We start from the raw sequence: 22,260 nt of genomic DNA, 5'->3' as shown, positions 1-22,260 counted from the left end.
TACACAGGTGTACATGGTTCATTTACCAATTGCACAATTACAGTTACATTACAATTGCAATTCGTTACGAATTGCACAATTACAGTTGTTAATGACCCCCGGTCTGAATCAAGGCACAACATGAAAAGCTTTACTAACACAGCATGACTTTTAAAAAGTCAGAAATTTAAGCAGATTTCATTTTCACGCAGCTTTGTTTTAAGTTACTCGCTGAAAAGAATCATGATCAGCAAGTCTTTGATGGAAAAGAATGAGCACTTACTTTCATCACGCAACTTTGATGTTGGCTTTTGTTGCTTTATTTAGATGACACATTTGAATCTTTCATACATTTTATTTAGATGACACATTTGAATCTTTCATACATTTTTTTTTTTATTCCTGAAGATTTTTTTAAAAAAGGACCAAGAACACACACATGCTTTTTCTGTTATATTCAGTACAAACAAACTCCCTTTATATAATTCATATTAATGTCACTCTCTGCTTATAATCACCATTATCCCGACCAGAATACAATGGAAGTCAATAGGGACAAGCTCCAACTTTGGTATTATTACACTCCAGGTAATATCATACAATTGATTTCCATTCAACTTAATATCACTTTTGAATATAAAAGCATAAGACTAATGGATTTTAGTATAAGCCCAGTGTAGAAATGTTCCTAATATAAAGTTTGGTTGCACATACTGTAGATGACAGAACACTACAATGTGTATGTCTAGAACTTTTTATTTGTAATTGTTGCCTGTTCATGTATTGTATATGTAGTGAGTAATAGGCTGTTAATGGAATAGACAGTATTGTACAGTAGTAGAGGATTTGAATTCTTGGGGAACTTATGTGATCAAGTCAAATCCCTTTATTGTCACCATTGATACTCAATCACTTTGAAGTGATATTAAAAGGACTGGACTGGACTTCCATGCAGAAACAGGCCCTCCATACATACACACATATACATTGCCTGAATTCCAAAGACGTGGGCTGGAATATTCTTCAAAGTGTTTCTAAGGGAGAGCATGTTCTTTCTCTGTTGTTTCATTGAACAGAATGAGCAAATGTTTTGTTGTCTAATTTCCCTTAAGCTGATATGATAGTAAGGCCCGGTTTCCATCGCACACAGGCACTTCACACAGTTATCTCTATTGTGGTTGTGGCGGGGTGAGCAATTATCTATAATTACGCTGATGTGCTGGCGTTGTCGCCGCACAAATGGAAAGGAAATTAACTGTGTGTCCGGCACAGCTGGGGAAGCGCACATCAGTAGATTTTCATTTCAGAAGCTTCTAAATCTGGTCAAATTGTTCCTGCAAACATGAATACAAATGGGCATTTAACAAAAGACAAGAAAACAGCATTGTGGTGAGAGATGAAACAATGACCTAGATCTTGGAGCAGTTACAATACCTTGGCAAATTAATGTTGTATCTGTTTTAAAGGTTTATCATGTACTGGTTTCTTATAGTTGTTATGATTGAGAGTTGAAAGTAATAGATGGTTTCAACACAGTTTATACAGACTGTTGCCCAGACTGAAATATATATTTGCCAAATTCTGTTAGGCACAATTCTGTTTCTAAGTCTGCATACAGTTGCAATTGCAATATATTTTCTATCCTAATTTGACTGTTCGGTCTTCTGTATCAGGCTGTTTGTTTAATCTTGAAGCAAGGATTGAACAAGTCCCCAGTCTCTGAATTTGAAAGATTTGCTTTAAATTAATTATGTGAATTATTTCAAATGTATTTTGCTCAAAGGAAACAAGGGCGGAATGCAGAAGGTGATAAATTATGGAGCACCCAATGTGTAACAACATAAAGACAAAAAAAAAAAAAAAGCGTAACTTAGCTTCCATTAACATCTTTGGAGATGGCTTGCTCTTGAAGGCAGGAGGAGTCTGGATATTTCAAACTTTTGTTCAGGTGCAAAACAAAGTTGCACATTCCTTAAAAAAGAACATTTTGCATTGGAGCAAAAGCATGAAGAAAGGGGGCACCCCCCCCCCCCCCAGCAAGGAGTCTAACTGGTCTTTGAATGGCTTGATCCATTAATTGTCAAATACCTTAATTGCTTCCTGCAGTATAGACCATCACCGTTAACATCAGCTCTGCCTGATAATAACCTGTGAGGTGACTCCAGGAAGGCAATGTGAAGGACTATGATATCATATAGTATTTGATCTGTTCTTATCTGTCCAAACAAGTAGCTTCTACACACACACTTCAATGAGCAGCAGATGCTCCTTCTCTACAGTTTGCACTCCTGGGAACAATTCCAGTGGTTAGAGCTGAGCTACGCCATGCTGATGAATAGGACGTTTCGTGTGACATGTTTGATGGGAAAATTGCACATTGTCTTTCTAATTGATTACAGTTGGCTTTTCTCCTGCTGCGGTGCCAAACTGGCAATTTAGGATTTTGAATGAACTTCCTACCGGTGTTTTACTGCTGAAACCAATCCATTTAATGATGACTGAAGGCTGCAATGGTCTGGTCTTCAGAGGGGGCTGTAAGGAAACTACATTTTTTGTGTGTGTGTGTGTGTGTGTGTGTGTGTGTGTGTGTGAAGGCATCCGCGCAACAAGGATTTAATCAGAATTTAACACGTTTCCTTCATTGATTCCAATTATCGAAAGTCACACTTTTACAGCTTAACCATTATCATTAAACAGACTAATGAGGCCACTAGTTATTAGCAGAAATTAAGCGGTTACCTAATCTTTGAGAGGGGACTCAGCACTGTTGTGTTCATGGAGGATCTTGGATGGTTCTCAAATGCACACTCAAGTGCTTGTCTTCTATATATTGCCTAAACATGTGTGTGAAGCTAACCCTTGTTTTTCTAGCTTAGTTTCGTTGTGTCAGCAGTGTTCCAACCAAGGTCAGTCAAGTTCCCACACCCCACTCACTTCATTGTTCCTTCCATATCACAGGTAGTAAACATCTTGCCTTCACTGCTTACCTTGCAGCTGTGCTGAGTACTGTATGCTCATAATATGTGTCTAAACCTTCATTAACCTTACAGGTCATTGACTGTTGTATCACATTTATTCACACTAGACAGTATATTGGTTTAACAGGAGTTAAAAGTTTTTTTTAGCATTTACATTAATTTACAATGGAACATGTACTGCCTAAAACCTATCAAAGAAATAACCTTACACTGAGTGCACTGTTCTCTAGTTACACTCCTCCCTGTTGATCTACAGGCACTGATAGTACTCCACATGCAATCTGAATATTTCCCTGTGCAGCTCTGTGAGGCTGGTGAGCAGCTACAGGTGCTTTCTCTGTGCTGGTGAAGTGCTTTGAGGTGAGGAGCTGAAACAGATCATTCATCTTCCTTTTGAATAGTGCTGTCACTGGATCAACACACTGTGAAGAGATTTCAAATGTATTTTTTTTTCTTCTCTATTCTTAACTGTGAATGCCAGTACTCTGACCAACTGGTCCATTTCCAATGCATATGGTTCACTAGAAGTGCTTTTCACGAACCCTGTGTCCATATGTTACTATATATAGTGGTGCTGATAAGTACTGTTCATTTGAACACTATTCCCCTGTTTGACACTACACCAATCTATATGGGTATCACCGTGTACTAGAATGATGGCAAAGACAATGCAAAATATATTGATATTGACAGATACAGCATCACATTCTTTTTTTTCTTTCATGTTGATGAAAATATATTTTATTTATAATATTCTCTCTATGGGTGTGTATAAAAGTTTTTTTCCATCTATCTTGTGTGTTCTGTTGTATACCCTTTTAATAAAAATGTCTAGCTGTATTGAACTTATAGGTGCAAAAACAGGGCAAACAAAACTCAATTATTTGAATGGACAATTTAATAAAATGTATTTAAATGTTATACATACAACTTCAGTACCTTCATTTTTTTATTGACACAGAACTTATTTATATATAAAAAAGAAAATAAAGAATACAGAAGATTTTTTTAAAATATGAATTCTTATTTACACTTAAAATAGTAAATAAAAACAGTCAAATATATGCTATAAAACATTAACTTTCCTTTTTAAATCTCTATGCTGGGATTGTCGGTGTTAAGATACATTACTGTGATGCTATACATTCATAGCGCACACCAAGCTTGGTTACAGTCACTCAGTAGCATGAATCTCGAGGGGGCTGTGCTGGGGGAGGGAGTGCAGACACAGACTTGGCATTGAAACCAGACTGGCATATAGAATTCAGTTACAGAACAGCAGTGTTCTTCAATCTGCAATGGGGTTCTCCTGCTGCCAGCCTGGTAACACTCCTCTCTTCCAGTTGATAAAGGTTTTTGTTTTTCTGATAATACTGTACAGGTGTAACGATCCTCCTCTACTGTGTAAAGGTCACTCTGTCTTGGAGGTTTCTGCAGTGCCTTGCTGGCCTGAGGCAGCTGTTTTACTGATTGCTCGAAAGACGTGATGCCGCTCCAATCCTTGATGCTTTGCTGTGTCCTCCCTGTACACAATCTTAAATGAAAAAGAAACTCAATCAAATGCAGAATAAGAAAACGATTCAGCACCATCAGCCAATCAGCTTCCAGTTCTAGCGGGCTTCTATCACACTGTAGATGCCAGCATCAACTGTCAATCAAATTTAAAGTACTGGCTAATAGGTGCATATAAACTAAGGGGTTGATCTGAGGTTGTGGACGATTGAATATTTTGAATACTAGTATTAAGTCCGGTTTGATGTTATAATGCTATTGATCTTCAAATTGAGATCATCAGGTCATGCTCAAACCACAACCCGATGCAGGAGTCTCTGTGTGTGTGGCAGTCAATCCAGTTATCTACACGCAGGATCTTTTCAGTTAGCAATCTCATTAGGCTTAATTCCACATGAATTCCACAGTAACTCAAGCAACCTGAACTCCATTTACTGAATTCTGATAGAAATTGATTTTGCATCCTGTCCATTTAATCCACATTGAAACAATTCATTCTGATAAAGATGCAATGGAGGGTTTAATATATTGCATGCTATATATTAGTTTCAATGAAATTTAAGCTTTTTACATAAAATCATGCTTAGAGATAATAATCTGACGCAGTGTCAGAAACTGCTAGATAGAAAGAAAGAACACATTATTATTTGACAGCAATACAAAACAGTACAAATAAACGATTTGCAAACAAGGAAATATGACGTACCAGTTTTGGAAACAGTTGCGAGCGACATATTAGATAAAGAGGAGCAGAAGCTGGAAGAGATTGTGCCGTAATGAAGCTAGGAAAAGAACAAAACAAATGAACAGCAGATTGGAAAACAGGAGATTTCAGAGCTCACACGTCAAAGTCAGCAAGCAGCTAAAGTTGTGCAACAATCCGGTCATTCACCTCAGCAAACATTCAAGCAGGTCACCACCAAAAGCTGAATCTGTGAATCTGTCCAAACCACAGTTCAGAAGGACTAGTGGTAAGCAGAATGTCAAGAAATGCAAATGTTCAAGAGGGAAACTCTAAATACTCCTGCAGATAGGATTTGATAGACAGGAAACTCCTTGCAACCATCACCAAAAGTCAAGCAGACAATAGACTAAGGAGGTAAATCTCACGTCAGCTTACAATCAGTGACAGCTACCAATGGTATTGAAGCCAGGTCAAGTTAAACGTCCTTCTCTTCACAGTCAATACCATGCTTTGAGTTTACATCAGGGTTTAGCAATCAATTGGCCTCCCTGCCTATCTCTCAGTGCTCAGGGATGTCAATCAAAACTTCATGGCAGCACCAAGTATACCCAAACCCAAGCCAGTCAAAATGCTGTGATACCTGCTTACTCATTTTATCATCTCCTCCCTTACAGTAACTCTAAGAAGCTGTGTGTCTTGGTTTCCTTGTCCAATGACTAGGCAGACCAGTCTTCATGCAACATCCGCAATTAGGTTCACTGAAACTGGTAGTTGTCCTGAAATCCTATAAGTGAGCAATAAGGGGTACAAGCCAACCTGTTCATTCATGACGGTGGAGAGCTCGCTCAACATGTCCCGATAGTGAGCCTTCATCTCCTCCTGGTATTCCAGCTGATCCTCTTTGATCAGGCGCTCGTTCACTTCCAGAGCATGCCCGCACGCTTCTGCAAATTGTCTGAGACGAGGGGAAGAGATCCATAAGAATCCCTTAGACACTGCAGCCTATGCCTATACATGTATTGTTTTCCTAGATAAGAAACTGGAATCAACGGTTTATAGATTCATAAATACCCCAATATAACAGTATGATCACTTCCACTGAAATGGTGACAAAATCAAGAGAAACCAAACAAGCATTTAACTATGAATCCCATCTCAAGCGTTGCATTTTTGTTCAACAGCTATATTTTCACAAATAAGCGTAATGCTGATTGGTCCAGGTGGTTACAGCTAGCGTATCCATAACTGTAAAGCTTATATCTAGTTTGTGCAACTCACCCCTGTGATCTTTATCAATGTTGCTTCCCTTTAAAGGTGTTATCTTTGATTCTGATTTTTTTTTAGTGCTCTGCACCATCTGGTGGCTGTATATTGCAATCATACAATTGTTTTCTCTTACAGTAAAAATCTCTGTAATATACTGAATTTGGCCCTGTGTGAGGCACTAGCAGTAATATCAAAACACTGGTTACCTGAAAATTTCTTTCAGAAGTTTTACTTGGTTGTCAGGGTACTTTTTCGCATTCTTTTCTTCAAGGAAGGCTCGAGCATACGCCATTGGTCCTGCATTTACCTGAAAGGTAATAATAAAAAAAGTAATCATGGAGCATATGTATATACATATATAACTTTGAGCAGTACTTCAAACATACAAATGCAAAAATGAATACTTCAAGGACTCGAATGACGTTAAATGGGGCTATTAGGGTTATCATGAATCAATAACCCCGGAACACCTTATGTGCAACTTATAAGAGACTTTTACTTTTGTTCAATTCTTTCTTTTGTAGATATTGGCTTGTGTTCTTAACAGTAATCAATCCGAATTTAAAATGTTGTTTTTTCCTTCCTCTTTGTAAACCGATAGCAGCTTGCTTATCTACATAGTGTTGGTTGGTGCTACTGGCTAGGGATAGGGTTAGATCATTATAATGACCCCCTATCCATTTTAAACAGCCTCATTGTTTAATGCAATCACCTTGACACTGACGCTTCCCTGCAGTTTGAGCTGCAGTCTGATCATGTCCACTTCATCCATGTAGCACAGCTGATTGAGCTCAGACACTTTCCTGGACATTTCATCAATTGCCACCTCAATGGGGTTCAGTTCTGCGCTTTGCTGGTCAGTAACCTGGATCCGCTTCTTCACGTAAGGGAAAGAAGAGCTGGCTGCAGTGCAGGGGAACAAAGCATTCGACTTATTATCACTGCTCTTACTTTAATAATTCAGGAGCAGTCGTTTTGTCACACACACACACACACAGAAATGATTTAGAAATAACATTTTGTTTTCTTGTTTTCATACTGACTTCTCATTGCTAGACCCAAGTGAAACACAATGTTCCTACATTATTATTATACTAGTAATAGGATATAGATGCAGCATGTACTTGTTAAGATTGTTCTCCTCTTGCATTGCTCCTCCACATCTCCGTGTTTCTTTCCCGACAGTGTGAATGGAGTTTCAAACACGAAGCGCCTTATGTTGTGATGTCTCTCAAAGTCCGTTCTTTTTTCCTGAAGTTCCTTCTCGTCGAAATACGGAGTCACGTAGGTAACTTGGATGTAGGCATATTTTGAATCCAAATCTTTGGGATTGACCTGCAAACAACCAAAAAAAAAAAGTGATAAAGGATGTTATAACACTGTAGCCCCTTTCATTTCCTGTCCACTATTATTCATATGAGTTCCTTTGTTGTGTCTGTCCTTTGGAAAATGTATGTATACAACCAGCTTAAAATGGTAATGTCAGTGGGACTGTTAGCTATCTACATGTTAATGCAAGTTGTGCAGGGCTCATTAAAAAGTACTAATTAACTGAATGTAACACACCACCTGGGTATCTGGACCCCTATCAATTCACTGAACATTTTGGGCAGGATTGTTACTGTTTATATATTTGTTTATGAGTATGTTACATCATCATATAAGCATAATAAGCACACATATTTTTCTAGGATAACTGATAACAAGAATTGCAGTAAAAACAAAACTGTTGCCAACAGACCTTGTTTGAATCCTGGATCATTTTGACATGTTCTGCTCCGAATTTATCCGAGTAGAGTTTCAGCAACCTCTGAGAGATTTCTGACAGGCCTGTCAGCTTTGGTTCTTTATAAATAAACTCCTTGCTCTCCTCCTCTTCAAAGAATCCCTGTTCAAGAAAGCAAACGTTTGAAAAAAAAAATCTCCTACCTATTGCACTAATGCAAACCGTGATTTACACATCAAATAAACGTGTACTTTATTGATGTGCTTTACAGCCATGTATTTGTTTCTTGTTAGTTGGGATGTTTTGGCAAGAAGGTGAAGGACAATAAAATACAGATTTCTAAACATCACGATAACCAAGAACACTTCAACATTCGAAGCATATTTGAGTATTTATTTTTTGAATGTTGATGGCTTATGCTGCAGATTTTCTGCAGGGACAGTGCAGCATTTCATTATTTGAAAATACTGAAAACTGTAGCAGTGCCCATCCTGGTATATACTGCCACCATGTGGCAAACACGGGTATTGTTTGAAAAAAATAATCTAACACATTCTGAGCATCTTCATTACTGGATTCTTGAGTTTTATAGATTGCTACTGTACAAAGACTGCACAATTAAAATCCTCCAAGTATTCATAGATCTGCAAGATGTGTGCAATTCAAATATTACAATACTTGTATTGTGGGTAGCAGATGAACACATTAGATTATGGCAGTTCAATTAGGTACTGTATTTTAGAAAGATTAGTTACACAGTTTTAATACTTATTCAGAGTAATGGATTAAAATGATTGAACTTGTTCCATTTTGACTATGACATATGTACCTGAGGCCGACACAGGAATGGGTTAACAGAATATGGTGAGAGGGCTGATAATTACAAGGTATTAAATAATACTGGACTACCTTCAAATAAACCTGTACAGGATTATTAACAGGAGAACAAGGAAAAAGTAGTACGTGTTAGGTTTTGGCATCATTAGCACTGTTCTGAATTTTAAATTGTAATTAAATGTTACAGGAATGTATATTGTGTCTAGTTTCACCATACTGTAAATACACAAAAGCCAGCAACAACACTGAGAAACTTGAATACAAGTTTTTTTTTTGCTAAAACAAACAAAAAAAGACTTGTATAACAGGACCTTCTCACAAACATAAAGAATTACATAGCGCACATACAGAAGCACGTTAGGATAGTCATGAAGCAATCAAAGAAAAGATATGCTAGAGAAATGAAAAACTTACCACAGCCTTGAATAAGACAAAAAAGGAAGAAAAGAGCAAATGACTGCATTAAAGAAGCTTCAATTGCAGTATATGTAAAAAAAAATAATTCTGAACCAAAACACAAGCCTCTTCATGCCACACACACACACACACACACACACACGCAAATAATTAAGAATATCCTTACCGAGAAATAGTATGACATACAGAATAACATACAGATGCAGTAGAATAACCACATCCCTGCCAAACTTCAATTCAAATAAACAAACGTTTATTCACAAAAACACACACAATCAAACACACACAGACATGATTAGTATTAGTTTTATTCATTTATGTTTTTCTAGGAGGCTTTGTGAAAACCAAGAAGAAGAAGAAGAAGAAGAAGGAGGGGAAAAGTTTAATCACATATTTGGCAAATACATTTTACTGGAATGTTTTAATAGAAGTAGAAAATATTTAAATAGTGGAGCATAACTTAAACAGTCAGCCTGTACACAAACGTAGGACACTTACAGTAGATTCATAGTTTTTATATATGAGAAGCACCATACCTGTCCATAAAAGGCAACGCGGTAGTATCTGCCAAACAGACGCTTCTCTGAATTCACAACCTCAGTGACTTTGAGGTATGATCGGTGGATGTCGTAGTACAGTTCTGACAGTCTCTGTAAATTGAAGAGGACACAAACACTTCCATAGCAGTGGCGAGAGAGCAACAAAAGCTATTCCTACTTTTGCAACATTGCAAAAAATACTAGATTTTTCACATTTTAAATCATCATGTATATGAAATATACTGCGTACACTGAAGTTTGTCAGATTTCAATACTTCTTATCCTTTGTATGGAAATTATTCAGTGCATAGAACACTGCAGCACAATTCCAAAGTAAAAAACAAAAGAAAACTTTGCAGAGTTTGTGCAGTTTGCTATGCAGTTCTTTTGCTAACCACAGTGAAACGATTAGGTGACCTATATTATCCGGCTCTAAGGCACTGAGAGCCAGGAGCTCCTGTAGTTAAATTCCAGCTCTGCCTCGGTCTCACTCGGCTGCAGTAATACAAGGTTCTTGAAAGCACTTACTTTGAAGTCTCGTCTCTTCTCAAACACCGCAATGACAGGCTTGTTCACATCAGCGATGAGCTCGTGTCGTTCTGCTTTCCACAGGTAATCCCCACACAGCTCCAGCTGCTCCACCAGAGTGTCCTGCAGGGCAGCAAGCAGAGTCAGGCCACGCTGCCACAGCTAATGTCAACACTGCATTTCATCTTCAAGCTATTCCAGGTTTCTTTCATTGATAACTACAGTCCAGTGAGCGGCACACAAGCTCTCTGTACAACATACTGTGTGACCCTTCATCGAGTGCAAAGGGAAAAGAAACAATACGGTTTTATATCAGAATCTGAACCTGTGTTTTGGGTTGTATCTGAAAAAGAATCGAATTCTAATAAGAAGGAGTGAATACTGAAAGTGAACTCACACGACAATGAGTGGAATGCCTGCCCTAGACATGCATTACCTCTGTATATGGAGTGTCCTGGATCCCTGTGTCCTCCTTCATGGCCCCTTCCTCTTTCACATTGGGGGTTATACACAGAAACGCAGCCCAGCCCATTATGAAGGAAGCTGAATCAAGAAACAGTGTCTAGTACATGCACATACTGTATCACCCTTCGAAATACAATAGAAAGTGGACTATATTGTTGGTTTAGCAAGACGTACGGTCAGTGCACCCCATATTTATCTGAGGAGAATGACCCTACAGTGAGCTAAAATAAACATTTAACATCAGATGCTGTTTAGTGTGTTAATGATCTTTCATCTTGGGATGGCTAACACAAGCAGTGTTGCCATATGGCTTCATGTACAATAGGTCAGTGTGGGACAGTTTAGGTTTTTCAACGCACATTGCAATGCATTTTGGTACACTGTACCTTTCTCAGGAACCTTTCACAGCAGAACGACACTTACCAGAATGCATTGGGTGTGAACTGAAAAGCCTGTCACAAACTGTCCTAGTGTACATGCAGTCATATGGTAATCCTAACCACAAGTAAACCAGAGTTTAAACTCAGAATGAATCCCATCTGAATTATACACTACATGCTATTCTCCAGTGCTTCTCAGCATGGCTTGCTGGCTAGCTGTATCTACTACATCAACTACACAACACTTAGTGCAGAGAGATAGGAATTGCGTGATATTTCACCATGGTGCATACGAACTTAGGACAATCTGCAAATGATCAAATCTGTGTGTGTTCTCATCTTGGGAATGCATGCATGATGCAAACTGGCTACAGATGCAACACACTACTTACTATACAGATAGTGTTTGTTTATGAATACAATAAACAAATGCTCTGCTTTTTTATGAATAGAACCCTGGGAATAAAAGAATCTCCCCAGATATGTGCATGAACATAGTCAGCATGGGAGGCATCCTGTATAAAGTGGTGCAGTTTGAAAAGTAATCAATGCATTGCATGCTTACAGTCCATTTCACTTCACCTAAATACAAACACTAGCTATATAATAAAAAGGTGATTTTATAGCAAAAACAAGGTTTTTCAAGCGATTGTAACACAAATTTTCTAACAGACACTGCATTGTGCATTTTTTCAATGGAATACTGCATCTTGTAGGTTTGTTAAGCTCGACATTATTACACGGTATTAAAACACTCACATTCTCCATCTCGAGAGGTTAGTAACTGGTTATAGTTAATAAGATTTGCATCCTCTGTGAACACATTCGAGTTCCGAGCCTTTTCTGCTTTCCAGTAACCTGTGTTGAGGTAGGAGTTCAACATTTTACTGAATGTGCTTGAGAGAAGCTAGAACATGCTGTTAACTATGTACATGATATGAAGAAGCATGCTGACATGGGGAAAAAATGTATGTTGTTCTTTAAAAAAGTAACATTACTATATACAATTGGTCTGCATCACAAAACGCTGCATACCTTTCTCACACCTGTAAAAAATGCATTACAAGAGTGTGCCCCTGTTTTCCTGGGAGTGGATGAGGCCCCTTGGTCACATATCCATTAAGAATGTGTATTTATACAGTAGTAAGTTCTTAAAGGTAATCACCCAATGATGTAGCCTTTTGACAACCATGGTATATGTTACTGTCAAGATAGCAATTGTTTACAACATCACTTCTAAGGAACATAACTGACTTAATCTTACTAGCACATCTGCTTATTGATTGCAATCCTTACCTCTCCTTTTCAAGTATTCTGCGATGAGAGCAGCGATATGGATGTAACACATTGCAGCCTATGAAATAATAATACAAACAATTAGAGATCCATTGGGGTCTATTTCACTGGAACTCTGTTAGCCTCTGGGTTGAATTTTAAGGATTGAAACACCTCCTTAAGTCTCTTTAAGAACCTGCTGGAGGGTTCCCTCAGGGGGATCTACTGATTCATCTACTTTTTAAACATTAATAAATACATAAAGAAGTGGGATGAGGGCTGCAGAGAATCAGGTTTATACATTAACACCTGCCACTGTTTAGGGCTGTTTTAATTAGATTACATAGATCCATCTATTCTACAGCTGTTACCTAACTGCAGTTACCCATATTAAAGCTGAGCTGATATAACAATTGCAATAATGCTGTATCTTATTTTATCAATGCTTATCAAATATTTAAATTGATCTCAATCCTGGAAGTGCTTTTTGTTTTAACCTTTTCTTACAAAATATATACACAGGACAGGCTTATTGAGCATGTTACCTAGGATTATCAAAGACTATCAAACGTCTCTACCTGCACTGAACAAGCAGTGAAGATTGGATCCCCATAGTAACACCAAGACCTTGACCAGTATACCCATTTTCAGTCAGTAAACACGAAGAAGACTAACAACATTGCGTGCAGTGTCTCAAGCTGAGTTTTTTGCTCATAAGACCAAATTACTGCTCTTATTTATGTAATCAGCCTGTCATTGCATTTCAGTTGTATTCAGTAATATATGAAGATACAAAAACGAAGAAAAACAACCATAACCTCTGGATCCACCATTCGAATAAGTGGCTGTACAGTTGGAAAGTGGTAGAAGTGGTCACACAGGAGTGGAGCTGGAATATCTGCCATACTCCGCAGTCCGCACCATCTGCCCTGCTGCTCAGCAAGCCTACCTCTGAGAGATCTCCGTTTCGGACGTGGATCTTTGCCATGCTCTCCAGCCAAGTCCTCCGGAGCTCAGGAGTGCTGGCATACGAATTCGCTAAGCTGTACTGCAGGTCAACCAGCATCTCAGGGTCCTTCTCGTGCTCCTTCATCTGGGATGTAGCCATCAGCACGGTTCTTATTCGCTTGGTTAGGTCCTTCACCTCTGCCGGAAACGAGGTGCTCTGAGACACAAAAGCAGTGCCTGTATAATCAGCTACACTGGTACAATATTTTGAAATATCTGACTGGGTGTTTTAGAAAATCGTCCCCTTTAATGATAGCCTGAACATACTGTTGCTGTATTATGGGTCTAAAATAAAGAAATAAGTGAAGTACATCAAGCTCTCTATCTTTCACCGAATACATAATTCATGATTGAAGTACATGTAAAGTAAGAAACATTGCAGTACTAAAATAAATATTAAACAACTCTATGGCTAATGTTTCAACAAAATTTATATTTTTTTTTATAGAATTTGATAATATAGATATATACATATACCACCATGGAAAGCTTAATAGCTCTGGATGTATAATACAGTAAGAGATGAAATCAGGTAGTAATTAAGGGTTGACGTCTCAGGGAAGAAGGTGTAAAACCCATTTACAAACTCTTACTTTCAGAGGTGCATCTACGTTTGCGAAGTTATTGATGATGGCGAGAGACTGCTGGAAGCGTGATCCCCCGATCCCTGCGTCGGCTATCAGCTGGCTCACGGCTTTGATAAGCTGTGAGGGGAGTGAGAAGACAAGCACAGGAGAGATATTACTGTTTGCCTGTCAAAGACACAACAGGGATCACTAGATAACGCCACTGGATTGCGTGTGAAATTCAACCCTGGCCTCAGACAGAGAGATAAACATCATTAGACTGCCAGCTCTTAAAAAGAATCAACTTTAACTGCACTATTCATAGATCAATCAGATTACTGTGGGTGATGCTTTGTAAAGAGAAGTGTATTTTAGAGGAATACTTTAACTTTGAATGCATAAAGACATAGAAATAACCACTCAGGGGTGTACTGGGGGGATGGGGGGGGGTGCTGTATTAGTCATTTCTTCCTCCAGAAAACAGTGTCTTTGTTCATTTGCAAATATTTGATAAGGAGTAACAATTTAACCCAGCACTCCCTTAATGGTCATTTTTATACTGACTTCATTATAGAAATGTCGCCTAGCTTTGGTTTGATCAGAGACTGACCCAAAAGTAAAATATGCTGGTGATTTTAAATATCCAAGAGTGTAGAAATAGTTATTAATGGTGATTAATAACACATACTGGGCCATATTATCAAACCGTTTACTCAGATTTAATTTGAAAGAGGTAAAACGTTGGTTCATTTTTTAAAACAAGAACAAAACAACTAAGCAATAGTTGTTTTGATCCATGTTCTCAAACAACATTGATTGAATAGGCTGATGCAGGACAGCTGCTTATGGACAGAATATGACTGGCATGTGTAGGCCTTTCACCTCTATTGTCACCTGTTCAAACACATGGAATCAGCACTAATGGAGCTCTCAGAGAACCCAGACAATGGAAGGCATGGAGACTGCACTGGCCTCTCACCCCCTTAGCATGAGGCTTTTCGAGGTCGCAGCTGGCTGCCTGTGCTGAACCTCTGGGGATCAATATAGGACTTCAGTCCCCTGTGCCATCTATCCAGCACCAGAAAACACAAATGAAAGTGTTGCAAACACTGTGCACAACATGTATTCAAATAAGGCATGTCCCTGCTTTGAGATAAATGTTTATGCCATAGCCTGAGCACCCAACGGCTCTTAGCCAAGGATTCTTGTTGAATTCTTGTAAGCACTAACCTGCAGGTGAGACCTCACAATGGACTTCCCTTTGGTGAATTCAAAGTTCTTCCTCATGAAGAAGTACAGTAGAGCCGAGGCCTCTGTTTGTGTTGAGCAGGACCTGTGGTTGCAGCACTTCAGGATCTCGTAGCACAAAGATCCACAGAGATCCGCCTTGCCTTGGAAGAAGGCTGAGGGGAACTGAAGAATACAAAGCAGGACAAACACTGAATTACAAGTTAGAGCAGTTTAATTAGGGTGCTCAGGTTAGGTAGACGAAGAATGAGGTGCTACAGTTCTGAGCATTCTGGACACACACATTGCAAGGAAAGAGGTAGAAATGCAAAATGAATATTTAGGTGTTGCAAATGAAGGGCTGGATTTTCACTAGCCAGAGTTGGTACAACAGAGACATCTAGTGGTGGCTTTTAGTATTACATGGGTACAATGACATCCTCTTTTTTAATGTGCATCTTTTTTGTCTATTCAGATATCTTTAACAGGTACATCATGTACATCAAGTGAAGGTACGCACCTTGTGAATGAATAATCTCAATGCTGCGAAGACATGTTTAAGAGCTGCTGTCGACTGATTAATTTGGAGGAACAGAAGGTAGGTGTCAAAGACTTTTCTCATCAGCGGATTCTGGCCGTCATCCTGCTGCAGTTGTTTCTAAAGGGAGAACATGCAGAAAGTGAACTGGAAAGAAGGGCAGCCTTCAGTACACTAGAATATAAAATACAGTAGAAACAGGTTTGTGTTAGATCATGTTTATACCTTTAAGACCGGCGATATTAGGCTCTATAAAGGTCAAGCTTTCAATGGTAATTAACCCTACGTTAAACCATGTCACTACATACTGTATTGGTAACTTCAAAAGTGCACAAAATGTGAGGGTCACCTCATTATTTGTTTCAGCTACAGGATCTACCCTTGGAAAATACACAAATCAGTGTAAAAGCATGATTATGGCTCATTTTAAAAACAGCTACTTTACCATGAATTACCTGCATTCGATAGCCCTTCCTTAGCCCACTCTCAGTTTTATTCCACGTACCTTGTGGTGCTGAGTGAAGAGACCTAGTATATCCAGGACTGTAAGGCACACTTCGGTTGCAACATTTGCCTCCATGTCTGTAGGGTTTAAGGTGTCTGTTTCAGCGACGTTGCCATCTGCACAAAACAAACACACCAGGCACGGCATTACACAGCGTTTTAAAGGAGGGTATCCACGCAGCAGCTGGGGACAGATTCGGCTCATTTCAGTTTACATGGTTTATTAATTCTGTTGTGATCTCCATTCCCCTGTCCTGTGTTTAAACATCCAAGTACAGTACTATGTGAGCATTAAATAGTGCTTGTTAGATGCAGTTCAACTCTTTGTTATTAAAAACCTGGCCATGTAACAGAGATGAAAACACATCTCTGTGTATACAAACCAATCAACCCTCGGCTGGATATTTTGATACTCTCACCCGTTTGTTTTCTGTAAAACATCCTGATTAATTTATTTCTACTTTTTAATACATACTGTGCAAAAGTTTATTTATATTTTGGTGTTTTAATCTTTTATTTCTAAGCAACTTTACTGTTTTGTCATTTGGTTGGAGATACTAAAAGTTGCTAAAAACCCATAATAGTTGTTATGAATACAGCTCTGGACTTAGGACTGCATTCACAAGACTTTAAGGACTGTTTTGAGGAATCTTTTTGTGTTTAACAAAAAACAATGCTTTGAGTTCTGATAATTTCTAACCCTCTCCAAAATAGCTGAAGGTGATTTAATGCAAATTGATTTAATTAATAAAAAATGGACTTGAAAAATTAACAAACAGTCCTCAAAACAGATCCTTGGGGTATTCCATTCAGGGATCTAAAACGTACTGGATCCTGCATTTGCACTGTCAATCATTTGTAACAGCTTGGGGTTTGACAGAGCGTTCTTTCCACGTATTATCGGCATGGTCATTGAGCGACAGTGTCTGTGGCCATCCTGACTCGAGTGCATCCTGAAAAAACAAACACAGAAACAGGAACTCATGTCAGAACTGGCGTCATTTGTGTGAAATGCAACTAAATGCAAACTAAGGGTAGTTTGTCATTATCAGTCAAAAATATTACCTTCCAGGAGTGCTTATCAAGGCTGGATATCTTTTAGTTCTTGTCTAGTATTTCAGTTATATGCAGATACTGTATTGCAAAGACAACACTTGAGGTGGACAGTTACATGCTTCAAGTTCCAGGATGCAGCTGTTTATCCATATTGTACTTGAAATATTTGCATATCCTGAATTAAAAGCAAAGAACTAAAGGATCCTTAATGGCAACTTCATTAAATGAATTGTATTTTCAAGGCTCAATGACTTAAATGGAGTATTTATTCAACAATTATCTTATACAGTTAAAAAGTTAAACAGTGTCATTTACTTTGTTGATTTGAATTTCAATACAGGCTTTTTTAAGGCTTTCAGTTAAAAGTGTATTTCAAACCCCATCACTGTTTAATTAAAATTCCAGTAGCACAAATCGAACAATGGAGGACTTAACAGTGTAGATTTCTTGTATTGGCTGCTTTCCGTTAGTAACAGAGTTATTGCTTAGGTTGTTATTAGCTTACAATCAGCTAATTAACCAACACAGCTGTTATATATCTGACCCACATTTCTATTTAGCTACAGTATGTATTTTCAAAGCTTAAACTCAGAGGTGGATAAGTTTACCATTGTGAGAGGAGACCAGGAGCTTGAGCTGAGGAACTAGACCCTTTGAGAGTGCCATTGTTCTGGGTGGCCTGTGCGAGCTTAACAGCCGCAGCTAGCTTCCTGTTTACATTAAACAAAACCAAAATAAAAATTCCAGGTAGATGTTATAATATAAAATTACTGTTATTGTATGACTACTGTTTGCTGTGTGTGACAGGAAGCCAAGCAGGGGAAGGTAAGCAGAGTTAGAAGCAGAGTTAGGTTTCTCAGCGAGTATGTTTAGTAGTGTTTAGGTTTCTCAGCGAGTATGTTTAGTACTGAAGTTTAATCATGAAACGCTGCTTGTGTTTGATGAGCCTCTTTTTTATTATTTCAGAAGGATTTTGACCTCTTAATGCTTTATTCTTGCTGTGTAAAATAAGTTACCCTTCACTGTTTTCATGTACATTACATAATTTATTTTACTGCTTTTTTTTTTTTTTTACTATTTATCATTTGTGACAATCTTTCTATTTGAACCTCTATCCTCTCCATTTTACATAAGTCTGACTTCTTATAAGCCATGCTGAGTCTGTCCTGTACAACAGTGATTTCAGGTGTAATAGCCTTCCATTGAACCTCTTACAGAATGTCTAGGTCATCATTGAGCTTCATGGAATCTTTAAATGGGATGAGTGTCTGAGTGTGTGAAAGGGGAGGTGGTGTATCAACATACTGCTTTTAAGTTTAACCTCATTTAAATGTTTTAGTTATTAAGTGTTACATTTCTGTGAAAGGTCAGAATCCATGGCTACCATGATGGCTGAATGATAATGGCTATAACGGTCAATGCATGACGTGGTTCCATATTTGAAGTATAAACAGCATAAACATCCAGACACTTGCAGGAAAGTTAAAACTACTTGTATTAGTTCAACCATTTGGCTTTGCATTGTGAAAGCTCTGCTAAGCAAGGAGAAAGCAGAGTTTGCAGGGATTGTAGCAGGGTGCTAATTGACTTGATCAGGGTGGTATCAGTAGTCACAGTGTCTGCAGCTCTGTCTGTGGACAGACTACAACTTAGTGCTCTTGGATTCATGGCCACGTGATGTCACAGCTGATGTAGTCAATTGTCAGGAAAAGGTGAAAAGGAGAGAGGCATCTCAGCTAACAAAAACATGTTAATATGTAGAGAATACATGACAGAAATACACAGTACGCAGCACACAGAATAACAAGTCATTTAACATCACACAACGTTAGAAAGATCATACATAAGTGAGTATTCTGCATGGACTCTCCGGATACAGTACAGGCAAATGTTGTTAATGTATGCACTTTAATCCTCACAGACTGTGTGTTAAGTGCATGTAGGAAACATTACTAAACAGTGTAAACTGCTTTACATGCACAGTACTTAATGTACCATCCCTGTAAAATGCATTCAGAAAAAAAATACTTTTAAGAGAATTTCAAGATTGTGTTCTTAAACTTCCATAGATTGCTGTAGCTCAATGCACAGCATACTGTATCAGTGTTGAAGACAGTGGATACCCTTTTGTATTTCTGCCAGCAATGTTATAAAAGCCCCTGAAAATATATTTCATCACATTTTGTTTAATTAAATGGCACCATATGGATTTTTAAAATTATTCTTCTTATTACAGATGGCACCATATGGAGTAACATTGGTAGACCAGGCAAGACAGAACTAAAAAAAAAAAAAAAAATCCATATAAAGTGAAATTTTCAAAGTTTCTTTCCATTTGCTTTTAAGTAAGAGCGGCATTATTACAAGCAGGTAATGACAGGTTTAGGCACCATCATTTTATTAAAATGTTCATCCATTTTTAATTCACCACTTCGGGACATCAGTTTCCATGGCGATGGATGGAGGCTTGTCTTCCAGTAAGTGAAAGTCCTTCTTTAGCTTTGATTCCTGCTCTGTTCTGAGCAGTTCCAGTTCTTAGTAATTTAACAAATTGAAATTCCGAAATGAATAATATATTCAGTATTGTTTTTAAAAAAATATATTATGCAGTCGTTTACAAGCATACTGTGCTGTGCGGTAAGCCTCAACACATCATTTGCACTTGCTTGTACAATGCAGAAGCATGTTTATGAACAGCTGGTATGGCAGGTGACTGTCACACAGTAAAGATGTGTCTCAGGGGCCAGTTCTTGAACCTCAGCTCTGAGAGGCTTGAACGCACGGTCTGAAGGAATAGGGTACCTCTGTGTTCCAAAGAGCAGGAAGAATGACTGTCAGACAGTCCCCAAGGATGCAACTTCACTAACCACTCACATGATGCTTTTGACAGAGAATACAGGGGACACCACTGTGCAAGGTTTAAAGGACTGACATAAAACAGTGACTTTACAACACCATGACCTATTAGTCTGTTACATTGGGTACTGTAGCTACAAATGACAATTTCTGTCAGTGAAGTCTTGGTATAATAGCTTTGTTTTTAGAAACAAAACAGGACATGCATATTATTTAACAATGTCACGTTAGCATAAAAACCCCTTTATCTATTTATCCTTTGGAATGCATTATGTCTGTGTGTGGTGGTCACTCCAAACCACAAAGCATTCCATCTGTCACACATTATGAATGGACTGCACTGATTGGACATGCCAATAGTTTGATACTGGCTGCATGCAGAATATCTTACTTTATACAGGAAGCTGATGTATTCAGAAGAAAGCAGTCAAATGCAGTTACATTTTTTGTTGCATGAATGAATGGAATAAAACACACACACACACACACACACAAATAAAAACAGGGTTTATTTTAATGATCTAAACAACAGCCAAAGCCTGTCTGAATCCTGCTGGTGTTTTCCACCAAGGGTGAACTATTAACATTACTAAATACAGTAAAAATGCAGCGCTAAGAGGGCTGCAATAGTGAAGGGTTACAAGTTTGAGTGCTGAGATCCTCTCCTGTTTAGATCATTAAAATCATGATGTTGGTATCTAGTACAAACATATTAGACATTAAAATAACAATCATATCTCTAATAATATTAAAAAGTTATACAATATGAAACAAACACATACCTTGCAATATGTCTCTTCCCCAAAAAGCGAAAGTGCTGGAGACATAATCTGAAGGCAAATCAAACACATTTAGCTCTCACGTTGGTTTACTCGAAGCTTTATTGCTGTATTACAAGGATGGGGTTAACTTGTCTGAAGGAGCTGTAAAAACTGCACAGTGATTAAAGAAATACCTTTTCTTCCAAAGGCTTTTGTCCTGGATGCTTTAATCATTGAGAGCCAGCACAGGTGAAATAAGAGTACAGTACATGGGAAAGACTGAGAACTGAGCCAATAATAAAAGACGTAGCACTACATTTTCAACCTTTAAAGCGAATTTGATTTGAATTATGAATTATTTTTTTACACTGCATCAGTTTACTGAATATTCCTTTGAATTTGACCTTCACTAATGGCTTACAGGTAAATGCAGTTTAACCAATTACAAAGCATTTTCATAAACTCTCCTTCAGTCTTTCTGTAAAAGTCTGTATTAGTCTGGAAGCACCTGCTCATTAATATTCACTGCCACTGCCGTTCCTTGCTTTATGGGGATTTTCTTTTATTAGGCTTATGAAGATTTGTATCTTAAATCAGTAGACAGCTGGATTACTAATGAGAGCTGAAACCGGAACATAATTACTTTGAGCAGAGCTTAATACAAAATGATCTATGAAGTGAATTCCAAATATCAGGCATGACCAAGCTTTTGTTTTACTGCTTACTAAAAGGAATTGAAGGACGTATAACACCTGAAATCTATAAATAAACAATACAGTTTTAATTTAGGGGCTCCCACATGCACTTCACATGTTTCGTACTTGTTCTGTAACATTAAAAGCAAATTCACAGGAAACGTGTCCCAGAAATAGGTACTTACTCTAAAATGTTGAAGAAGTCTGAAATCTCTTGGTGAACAGCTCTCTGCCAATAAGAGACTATCACATCTGCAAAACAGGGGACGTCTTTTAGAATACAGTATATTGCAGGAACACTAGTCAGTTCTTTATGACTTTGTTAGTACCCCAACCCTTAGGTTAATTATTCTCGAATGAATCCATTCATAGCCTTTACAACCCCATATAAAACAATGCACCTTAGTAAATTAAAGTGTTTTGGGTTTTACTATCGAAATTAGTATTAAAGAACACCCGTAT

The 22,260-nt window shown here is 38.1% G+C and overlaps 1 protein-coding gene across 11 annotated transcripts in view; it reads right to left on the bottom strand.

Annotated features, from left to right (window-relative positions):
* Positions 1-3,837: 3,837 nt before the first annotated feature.
* The window catches only part of LOC117974117 (dedicator of cytokinesis protein 10-like), a 79,931-nt gene continuing 61,508 nt past the window's right edge, over positions 3,838-22,260 (bottom strand). For 6 of the 11 annotated variants that reach the window (XM_058990360.1, XM_058990365.1, XM_058990357.1 and 3 more), the window contains exons 37-57: positions 21,984-22,050; positions 21,125-21,172; positions 18,095-18,196; positions 17,259-17,383; positions 16,432-16,547; positions 15,909-16,046; positions 15,392-15,574; positions 14,189-14,299; positions 13,537-13,752; positions 12,609-12,666; positions 12,072-12,170; positions 10,904-11,010; positions 10,468-10,590; positions 9,937-10,050; positions 8,162-8,308; positions 7,545-7,755; positions 7,133-7,323; positions 6,627-6,727; positions 5,971-6,109; positions 5,176-5,251; positions 3,838-4,491 (exon numbers count right to left, since the gene is read on the bottom strand). In XM_058990360.1, coding sequence (XP_058846343.1) covers positions 4,421-4,491; positions 5,176-5,251; positions 5,971-6,109; positions 6,627-6,727; positions 7,133-7,323; positions 7,545-7,755; positions 8,162-8,308; positions 9,937-10,050; positions 10,468-10,590; positions 10,904-11,010; positions 12,072-12,170; positions 12,609-12,666; positions 13,537-13,752; positions 14,189-14,299; positions 15,392-15,574; positions 15,909-16,046; positions 16,432-16,547; positions 17,259-17,383; positions 18,095-18,196; positions 21,125-21,172; positions 21,984-22,050 — 2,543 coding nt within the window. In that variant the 3' untranslated portion in view covers positions 3,838-4,420. The remainder of the gene's footprint in view (positions 4,492-5,175; positions 5,252-5,970; positions 6,110-6,626; positions 6,728-7,132; positions 7,324-7,544; positions 7,756-8,161; positions 8,309-9,936; positions 10,051-10,467; positions 10,591-10,903; positions 11,011-12,071; positions 12,171-12,608; positions 12,667-13,536; positions 13,753-14,188; positions 14,300-15,391; positions 15,575-15,908; positions 16,047-16,431; positions 16,548-17,258; positions 17,384-18,094; positions 18,197-21,124; positions 21,173-21,983; positions 22,051-22,260) is intronic. The other 5 variants (XM_058990363.1, XM_058990368.1, XM_058990359.1 and 2 more) reach the window with 3 other exon arrangements.

The sequence above is a fragment of the Acipenser ruthenus genome, chromosome 17, assembly GCF_902713425.1.
Source record: "Acipenser ruthenus chromosome 17, fAciRut3.2 maternal haplotype, whole genome shotgun sequence".
Classification (NCBI taxonomy): domain Eukaryota; kingdom Metazoa; phylum Chordata; class Actinopteri; order Acipenseriformes; family Acipenseridae; genus Acipenser; species Acipenser ruthenus.
The sequence above is the reverse complement of the archived record's forward strand: the minus strand, read 5'-3'. Positions and strand labels throughout refer to the sequence as shown.